This window comes from Drosophila elegans, unplaced genomic scaffold (assembly GCF_018152505.1).
Source record: "Drosophila elegans isolate 14027-0461.03 unplaced genomic scaffold, ASM1815250v1 contig_814, whole genome shotgun sequence".
NCBI lineage: Eukaryota > Metazoa > Arthropoda > Insecta > Diptera > Drosophilidae > Drosophila > Drosophila elegans.
Genome location: NW_024546167.1, coordinates 14,567,034 through 14,577,773, shown reverse-complemented (window position 1 = coordinate 14,577,773; position 10,740 = coordinate 14,567,034). Strand labels below are relative to the sequence as shown.

The window sequence follows — 10,740 nt, the reverse complement described above, 5'->3', positions numbered from 1 at the left end:
AGCATTTTTTTGTAGTGTAGTAAACTCTTATTTCAGCCAATATACCCCTGCAATTTATGAGTACCTCGCATAAGAGTTCACTGCAGAGCGTAAAGTAGCACAAGCACAACTGGGCAACATGCACGCCAGCAACATTAAGTCGCCGCCAGCAACATGCAATGCTGCTAGCTCGTCGCGCATGTGGCGGCAGCAACACCAGCGACAGCAGCAACATGCAGCAGCAACACCAGCGACAGCAGCAATATCCACGAACAGCAGCAACACACAGCGGCAACTTGCAACTCCCAGGCAGCGCAGTCGGTGGCGACTGCATATGTAAAAACGCATACATCGGGTGTTCGCATTAGGGGCTCTGCCGCTGTCGACTCCGCTGCCGACGTCGCTGCCGCAGCGCAGTCCATGTTCCACGGGCGGTTGGCAACTTTATAAACACGGAGCGGATTCAGTCGTTTGGTAACTGTTGCATTCGGCACTTCGTTCGCTCGTTACCCTCAGTCGCTCTTGAGTTCCGTGTTTGGGCACAGCAATAGCATAGCATATCGTTCGCTCGGCTTTTTGGGTTCGGCATTTCGTGACTCGGAATCAGCTCGGCATCGTACCAACTAAAACCTGCGTCCGTGTGCGTTAGCCGGCCATTGAGCACTACCACAGCCGAAGTCAACCAACGCGTCCGTGTGTGTTTATCACTGTGGCACAATCTTCGATTAGCTGGCAGCAGAAAGCAAACCCTACCGATCGGATATACCCATCAAATTAAAAATAATAATACCAACGAGTAAAATAAAAAAACAAAAAATACACACAACACACTACCCAAAACACACAAACACACACATCACATAAAAAATATAAACCAGAGCCTCAGCGGCCGTAAAGTGCCACCGAAAAGTACTTGGTCGTTATTTCATGCATGAAAAGCTAAAGCAAGTGCAACCTTAAGCCGGAGTGACATCAAAAAATAAATATACATATAAGGCAAACCCAAAAAAATAAAACCGGGATTACCGCACACACGCACACACACACACAGAAAGTAAAGGAAGCCAAAGGAAGTCAGCAGCGAAATCATGTCACGGATCGTTTTTATATGTCTCGCAGCCATCTTAACAGGTAAGAATAAACAACAGCCAAGAGAAAAAAGTGAAGCCAAAGTCTCGCTCATGAGATGATATCACGCGCTCGTTTAAGACCGCGCAAATGTGTGAAAAAGTTTAGCTTACTTACTGCCCGATACAAAGCCATAAATATATATATATATAAATGTGTGTTTATATAAACAAGATGATGCCCCTAAAACGTGTTCTCACCTCAAGCCGAATGATAATATCATAGATGAGTGGTAAACTTGATTGATGAGACACGACATTAGGCCGCGGGGCGGTGGAAAGTGTTCACCATACGAAAGTGATGATTGAGTGAAAAGTTTCCTGTCACAATATCCATGAAATTGATGGTTATTCCACTTCTTGGCGGTTGACCCCGTTTGGTCCATAACTCCGACTGCGCATGCTCAGAGTGTGACCGAAGCTGTGTTTAACTAGTGCCCGCGTCCAGTGTGACTGTCTTCGTTTTAGGTACGGCTGGCACTTGACATGCGCCAACTCCGGTCGAAAAGGTCAACCACACTTTGGTAACTCAGCATCTACCAGAGTGATTCGAATGGATTTGGGCTTGTCTCAAAGATCTTGGCCAGCAGCTGATTCACGGCTGGTAATTACTTGATCGGCTAGCTGTTTTAATGCTTTCTTATTGGGCTCTGTGTCTATACGTGAGCGGCTCTTAAGGCTTTGTGTGCCCATAAAAAGTTTGATTGATTTTATAGGGGTATTAGGATTTTTATAGTTTGCTTTCGCTGAAATCGATTAAGGATCGTTCGATTTTTTCGAATCGATGTTCTTTATAGCTCTGTGTCATTTGTAATATTTTATGCTCTGAAAAAAAATAACTAAATTTTGCAAATGTAAGCTTTTTATTATATTTTTGTTAAATTTCTTGACTGTAATTAGTCTACAGCAAGCCCCCTTTTTGTTTAATAAATATTCAAAACAATGCCGTTACTTGTGTTAGCATGCATCCTTGAAAAGAGACATCAGCATCCACTTGAGCATTACTTTCATCTCTTTGTGCCGCGTACAAGTGCGGAAATAAATTCTATGCTTTCATCAGGGCCCAAAAAACGCTGTCAGTCCTATTTAATTAAAATCCTTCAATGTTTCAGTCCGTGCTTATTATTTTGTACCCTCTTATTACGCCAGCGAAGAGCGAGAACGATATAGGGAGTGCTCGCTGGGGAACTGAGACAGATTTCTCATTAGCTGAAAAGAAGATGCTGGTTTATGCTAAAGCCTAACAACATTAACACAACACACGGCACATGAAGCTGTTGCTTTTGCAGCTGTTTCATTACAGCCACAACCCCTCGGCAGTTTCAACAGCCCCTCGCGTTAGAACCTACCCATAGAACCACCCACATGACGTGACTTTAAGACAGCTGCATTTTATTCAGTCGCTAAGCCTGCTCTGCAACCTTTCAAAGGTTTACGAAAATGCAAATGCAAAGACTGCACACAAAAAACCAAAAAATAAAGCATGAAATCCACTGCAGGTTCACCCATTCTACCTATCTCTCTCCGCCGCCCAGTTGCCGTCTTTTTCTAGCAGCGCTCTGCCACTTCACACTGAATACTTTTACATTTTTATAGGACTGACGCATCGCAGACATCGCATCAGTTGACTGTCGGCTGGCTGTTGTCTTGCAATTATAAATGTTTAATGCAGCCCCTGAACCTTTTTTCCAGATGGGAATGCTCCGGAAATTCAACCAACCGATCCGCGGATACACTAAAAAAAACCGAGTACTAAATAATTCATACTATATTTATTAAATTTAGAGGGAAACACAAAATACCATTTATGAAATACTTTTCAATAATTTTACGATTTAAAATTCGTTGCCGTATGAAAAAAACTCTTGTAAATATTTTTTACAACAAATAAACTTTATTTGGCATACTCCACTTTCACCACTATTTGTATATTTGCCCCGAGCGAAATGCACATAACATTCGCCCACAATTTCCTTGCAAACTTGCCATTCAATTTTATGGATACCCTTTGTGCGAGGATATAAAAAAAGGAACGAAGAAGACACGAGCTGCAACATGTGCAGCATGTAAATAAGGCATTGCATTGCATCCAAAAACCATTCAATGTAATTCAAATGGCCAAAAGGAACTCCAGTCGTGACGTATTTAGTTATGACTGCCTCATCTAGGGACGAACAAAAAGCGGTTCAGCATTTATGCATTTTAATGGCCACCAATTGAGGCATGGTCTATGCCATATTTGTATATATGTATATATGTGCCAGCTGGCAACAAAAAAGATCCAGGCATTGAATTAAATACGTGCAGTGTTTGCCCAGTTTGCTAGCTCTAAATGTGACTCGGCCAGTGACTGTTACTGCAAACTGTGACTGCATCTAATGCTTCTTTTTTGGCAATCCAATCCTACCCACCCCACCCATGACATACATAATTTTCAACTCTTTTTCTACCTATGGTAATTGCAATGGGAATCGCAGAGAAGGGCAAGCTCCTCCGTCTCTCATTCATATTCATAACATCGTTTCATTTTGGCTTTTTGCTTTGCTACCTGGTCAACAAAAAAGCGTTCGAGCGACCAACTGCAAATTTTGCAGTAACTGAAACGTTGCGAAAAAAGGACTGGCCAGGGGACACAAAAGCTTTATCGCACTGGGGGCTTTAGTTTTTCGAAAGGTATTCCCTTAATGAAAAGCGGGAGTTTTCCCCGTTTGAAAGCAAGGAAGAAAAAGGCGGTGAATTGCTAACGGGCTTCTATCAAATGCTTTTCTTCTGCTTCTTAGTTGATTGCTTGTATTGTAAGTACCCAATCAATCTATGATTTATGAAGGAGCAAATAAAAAAATGTATATTTTTTATCATTTCGGTAGTAATTAGTTTTAATTGTTCCCAATTACTCAATGCAATCATGTAACATTTACATTAAAAGAACAAATACATATATCTACCATCATTAAAACTTCAACGCTTAAAGTCATTTTAAATATCCAATTGTCTGACCAAAAATATTAACTTTATCCCTATCCAATTGAATTGATTTGTACCCCAGAATACGCTGTATCACTTTTCAATTCAATTTTCGCAATTTTCCACATTCACACTTGTATTTTATATTACTGAATAATCGCTGGCGGAAAATTTTTATTCACAAATTTAGCAATTTGGGGCGAGAGACAAATAGAAATGCACAATTTCATGACTAATTTGCTGAAAAATGACTGAACAATGTCAACAGCAACTTTTTGCATGCATCCTTTGTATATATAAATAAATGCGTTTAAATGTTAGTGTCTGTCTTCTTGTGAGCGTGTGAACGTGTGTGCGTGCCTAGGAAGTTGGCAACGCTTTGGGCCATGCTGGAATTTTCGGGCCAAAAAGAGATGGGAAAAGTGCGATATTGACAAAGCGTATGCCAGGCAAATTAAATATAATGGGGATCTACCCTATTTATTCTGCTCCTCTACCGCTCGACTCGACAAAACAGTTGAAAAGACAATAAAGAAAGGAAAGCGGGAAAGCCGGGAAAAAGTTGCACAGCTTATGGAAAAGTTTCCCGGTTTTCGCTGCTGTTTTTCGGGCTGCAACTGCAAACAAGTGTGTGGGGCCGAGCACAATGAAGCAAACTTTTGATCGATTTGGAGGCACTGAATTGTCTTTATGGGCACGTACCGCGGGCGTGAAAACGTGGCCAAAATAAGGTAGCCAACAAATTTTTAAATGGCCAAAGAAGGGAGTTGCAAAAAGGTCACTTTTCAGGTGCTTTGTGATCAAAGAGACAAATTTATGAGGTTGGGACTTAAAATAACTTTCACGAAATACTAATAATTATATAAATAAAAAAAACCAAATTAAATTTTGTAAATTATATTAATATTAATTGTAATATTTGCACAGTTGACTCAGTCACATAGGGGACTTTTAATGATTGTGTTAAAAACCCTTGCTCCGCTTGAAATATCTGTGCCCTTTGTTTTTTGTGGTTATCAGCACGTTCCACTGTGATTCCTTTTTCATTAGTGACTTCCCCGTTTTCAAAAACCACATTTATAATGGCAAAGCTATTTAGTTATTTATATGCAAACGTACAACTGCGATGATAATTGCAATTATTGTTTTTCTTCATTTTCAACCGAAAATAATTTACTCTGCCACTCTATTGGTGATTCATAAGTTTCGTCAGTTACTCATGCAGCTGGCGTACGAAAAAGGTAATCGACTAATTTGACGTGTATAGAACCTCGCTTGATTGACTCAACTTTCCCATATTCCCGCTCTCTCCTGCTGTATCTCTTTATGTTAGTCAATCTCGGAGAATTGTGTCAGGTTTGTTTGGCTATTACACATTTTCATTGCTTCTTTTCATTTGCGCTCAATGCAGTTGGTTTTGATTTGGGTCACGATTCGGGCTATTGATAAGATGCACACTGAAAAAAATATCACACATCATCAATGGTGTACTCTGATTGTATATTTTCTTACAAAGAAAAAAAATTGACAAAATATTTGATTTATTTAAATTTAAATGTATTAAATGTCATAGGAGATTGCATTTGAAATTATATTTAGAATTAAAATAAAAGAATTTTAATTATTAACATTATTTTAATTAATATCTCTTTAAATTTATATTTAGAAAATGAGATTTTACATAAAATTCGTTAATAATTATTTATAACAATTGTTATTATGAAATTGTTTTTCAAAAGATTGTTGGAAAAAAGGAATTTTTAATTATTAAAATTATTTTAACATAATGTCCCCTTAAACTAATATTTACAGGCATGTGATTTTATATCATATTATTATTTTTTTTTTTCGATGTAATCACCTGCAACTGTTCCACCTGCAATTTCAGTTGCATGATATACATTTAGAAGTTGCTCTGGTTCTGTTTTTGTTTGGGTTTCGGTCGCATGGGGAAAATATGGACGATTAGATAAGGTTTATGTGGGTTGTGCTAGGGGTGGTAAGGGGAAATAAATAAGGTGCCCTTATCAGCTGACAAACACACACACAAACTCTCTGCTTAGAGTTGATAATAATGCAGAGGGTCTTATTGGGTCAGTATTGTATTGTAAAATACACCTCAAGTGTGGCTAATACGATTCGAATCGCACAACTCAACACTGAGAATAACTGCAAAAAATATTTTAATGCGTTAATGTTCTAAAAAATATTTGCTTATATCAGTTGTAATGTATCATAAGTCTTTCAACTCATCGCAATACTTCCATTTAACATCATTTAACATTAGTAATTGGAAATGTTAAATTATTTTGCCACACACAATCTGGGCCATAATGTGATCTTTGGGCTTATGGCCACACATAGATATTTCCACATTTCTGGCCATAAATTCAATTAAAATTTCATCAATATCGAAATTGTTAAACAGATGCACTTATAACGCTTTCAATTCATTTGGCACTCCCTCTCATTCCCTTCAGGAAATTAAATCAATATTTGAACATGATTTTTCTATTCTGCCATGTCTCGCCATAAAATGACCGATTGAAGGAACACCCGAAATTCTCTGTAATTGCTGCATTAAATCATAATCTGTAAGAGGAGGCGGGGGTGTGGCTTTGGCATTTCTGTTTACTAATTAAATGTGCAGCTCTAATTAAATTTACATGACTGTCTAAATTGAATGGACTGACTGACTTATTGCCTCGGTTTTGGAAGCTGGGTTTGAGGTTTTGTTCTGACCTCGAAAGTGCAAAATAATTGAAAATAATGTTGCGCCGAACATTATAATTATTAATTATATCAAATCAAATTGCATTTGTTCAGCGCACAGCACACAGACAGGCAATTGCGTCCAAAAACAGAAGCGCTAAAAGTATTACTTATGGCGAAAAAAGAACTACCATTAATTAACATATTTAGACTGGGTGAAAAAAGTGATTAAATAACATGAAACCCGCGCCTTAAATGCAGTAATCAAGCTGCATTCACATATGGATAAACAGTCAATCAAATAGAATGAGAGTGGCGGCGAAAAGAAATGAAAAGTTTTTTACAGATTTGCATGGAAATTGAACAAAGAAATAATGGGAAAAGAAATTAAAACAGAAAAAAGCAGTGAGTAAAAACCATTTATAAGAAATAATGAAACAGATTGTTTTGAATTAAAACATGCCTTGATGAGTGCAATAATTGGATTCATTTAAGATGCACAATGAGCTTTAATTGGTTTTAAGTGCTAAACTAAAAGCAAAGCGAAACCTGTTTTAAAGTTAAATTAAATAAATATGAAAAATATGTAATTTTTTTTTGTGAAGCAATTAATTAAATAAAAATCTTCTTTAATATACAAGAGATGCTATCACAGCATACTGTTTTAAATATGAATACCGTTTTAATTATGATTAAATGATGTAATCCATTATAATACCCATGTGAGGCAAAAAACTGACTTTACCCCCACTCTTAAGTCCAGAACCTGGCAACAGGTTCGAGCTCTATGCCCCGAAATCTTCATCCCAAAGTTCAGAGACTCGGCTCAACGGTGCCACTCATTGGCCTTATAACAATTTCTTGGTATTAACTCCCCGCACACCTCTCCTTGATCATCAGTGGGCTCGGAACAAAAGCTTCGAACAAAACGCAATCTCTTACCATACATCTCAGAAAATGCTAAAGTTTTTTGTTTTTTATGTTTCTCTCTCTCTCCCTCTCTCTCTCTCTCTCTCGCTCTGCGTTTGTTTTTTTTTAATTTCGTATTTCAGTATCTCACGGATACACAGCTCTAGTAGCATATGAACCGGTTTTAGTGCTTTTTTCTGTTTTATTTTATTTGACTTTTCATTTTGTTGGCTAGCTGTTCCAACTAGTTTCCATTTTTGTTCATTATTACTTGCTGTTTTTATTTCCCAACATTTCTACAAGTATTTTCAACGTTTTTCTTCTTTTATTCGCCACAAAATGCCATGCTCTCTCGTTCGTTTTTTCTTGCAAGCGTAAAAACCAAAGCACGCACACATGCGCAATGATTGGCGTCTCTGTGTGTGTTAATATTTTTAACTGTTATTATTGTTGAGTGTTTTTTTTTTTTTCGTTCTACATTATAGCCTTTTATTTGGTTCTGTTGTTGCTCACTTCTGGTTTTTACGTTATTCCTTTTTTTGTTTATTCATTGGGTGTTGGCAGTTAAAGAGAGAGGAAAGAGAGGGCGTGTGTGAGAGAATTGTTAAAGTTAATTATTTTATATTTGTATTGCCTGCACGTTGTATTTGCTCAACTTTTTTGCTCGCATCTTGGTGTTTGACTTTTTCCAAAAAAAAATATAAGAAAACACAAAAAGACGGAGTAAGCTTCGTAAAAGGGGTTTTGTGTGCCCGCCTCGTTGGTACCTCCCCCTCACCACGCCCCTCCATGGGAGCCACCAATTTGACAGTTTCGTTTCAGGTTTCGGTTTTAACCTATTTAATTTTATTTACTTTTTTTTGGGTCGGACTTGGGCGTGGTTCCTGAACCCAGATCATGAACAAGTCAAGCTTATTGTGCACAGAAAAAATATGAAAACGGAAATGGGGAGTATAATTAAGCAATTTTAGCTAAAAACTTACTTTCGTTGATGTGATCTCGAGCTGAAATAAAAAGCATAAATAAAAATCAAATAAACAAAAAAAAAAAAAAAAAAACATGTATTAAAAAAATTCATATTCTCCTCGATGTATATTTGGTGAATATTTTTTTTATTTGCGATTATTTGATTTTAATTATTTTAATTTTTCCTGTTGTTTATTACATTTTGTCCTAATTTATGTGTGCGTTTTACCAAGCCATAACTAATATTTACCCACACCACACACATAATTAAATTAGTTTGCATCCTCCGATTTTTCATAGACTAATGATAATTCCTGGTAACCATAAATGTCTTAATTTGTTTGGCTGGTAATTAAAGCGGTCGAGCAGTGCCAATTTGAAGAGCAGAGATGAGATGACATGCCAGAAGCTCGTTATACCTCCATTGTTGGGCTTAACTCTCATTTCACAGGGGGGATTGTGGGTTTAGGGTGTGGAATCCGCACCTTGGCCACACAAACAAGTGTTCCCTCTATTCTTGTGCGCCTGCAATCTCAACCATCTCCCTGTAAACTCTGTTTAATTTGATAAATGTCCGACGTTCGTGCAACAAAACAGTTGTCAGATGGCCGGTCGAGCATTATAACTGTTACAGTGAAAGAAAATTATGATTCTATATATGGGTAATGAAAATATATTAAGCATTTCAATAACAAGTTTAATCACAATATTCGCAAATACAAAATACAGCCTAAAATGTGGAGAAAACAAATGTTTTCTATTAAAGTGAAAATAAACTATTGCTTTAAAGAAAAAAAAAATTTCTTACTGTGTACTGCTACTGGATATCCAGATTTACGGGAGTCTTTACTGGCGTGTACAAGCGTGGGTGTATGTGTCTGTCATTTACTCATTTATTGGCCAGACAATGGCCACCACTGAACATAAAGATTGACAGACAGACTCGACCGAGATTGGGATTGATGTTAGCATATTAACATGTCAATTCAAACGGTTGGGGAAATTACTGCAGGTGGGTGGGTTTTAGCTTTGCAAACTAAACTTAAATTCAATTTGATTAGATAGGCTTGCAAAGGGTTTCCCGACTTTCTTTCATGTCTTTATTATGTTTTCATTACGGCCTAATGGCGTGCGTGACTAGGCCCTAAACCTAGTGAAACGCTTGTGCCATAAAAGCGATTGCAATTTCGGTCAAAAAACACATAGAATTAAAATTAAATTTAAATAAATTTCACAACTCACGCACTTCTCCTGGGAATTACCGCAGCTACCTTCTATTTTGTTGTCCATATTTTTTAGGTAATTACTTTCTAAGTGAGCGTGTGAGTGCGTGAGTCGGGCTGGCAGGAAAGTTTTTCACTTTATGGTATTTAATTTATAAAACTTGCGGAAAAGGGCTTGCCAAGACAGAATAACTATAAAATAATATTTAGTGGAGAGAGCAAAATGCCAGCTGAAAGTTTCTCTGTCTTTTTTTCCTTAACTAGCTTTGGGCTTAGTCACGCCTGTTAACTTATCGCGTGGAATGAATATTCCCATTTATTCTCCTTTTCTCGGTTTGAGTCTAGCCAACGTTGATAGTGCTTACTTTGTGTGTGTACGCGTAGTATTTGCGGGATTTATCAGTCAGCGACTTGGTTTTATATAAACTCTATTTTTTATTCGCCACTTTTGGCCTCGGCAACCGACTAAATGAAAACTTCTTGGCGGCAGAAATGGTAAACAAAGGCGGAATGGCAAAAAAAAAGTTCAAGTTTGTCGTGCTGGATTATGGTGGAAACTCTGAAAAAGTTCGGATGATGGATGAGCAGAAATGGGAGGGGGCATGTTTTGGGGGCAAATAGTGGCAATTAAATATTAATGCAATGTTTTGGCAGCAGAGGCTGATTAATTAATTTTAATTTTATGAAAGTATTTTCTCACTCTTTTGATAAGAAAATGGTTTTGATAATAATAATGAAATTCTTTTTTTATACAGATAAGTGTATTACGAAAAAAAGTAACCATTAAACATATCTTATATACCAAAAGTTCCCACAACTACAGTCAGTGATTCAGTTTCATTCCATTTCATTTCAACGCC

The 10,740-nt window shown here is 37.3% G+C and overlaps 1 protein-coding gene across 5 annotated transcripts in view; it reads left to right on the top strand.

Moving 5' to 3' along the window:
* The first annotated feature begins 431 nt into the window (after positions 1-431).
* The window catches only part of LOC108149295 (fasciclin-3), a 76,209-nt gene continuing 65,900 nt past the window's right edge, over positions 432-10,740 (top strand). For 3 of the 5 annotated variants that reach the window (XM_017276739.2, XM_017276740.2, XM_017276738.2), the window contains exon 1: positions 432-1,110. In XM_017276739.2, the coding sequence (XP_017132228.1) occupies positions 1,068-1,110 (43 nt within the window). In that variant the 5' untranslated portion in view covers positions 432-1,067. The remainder of the gene's footprint in view (positions 1,111-10,740) is intronic. The other 2 variants (XM_017276742.2, XM_017276741.2) reach the window with 1 other exon arrangement.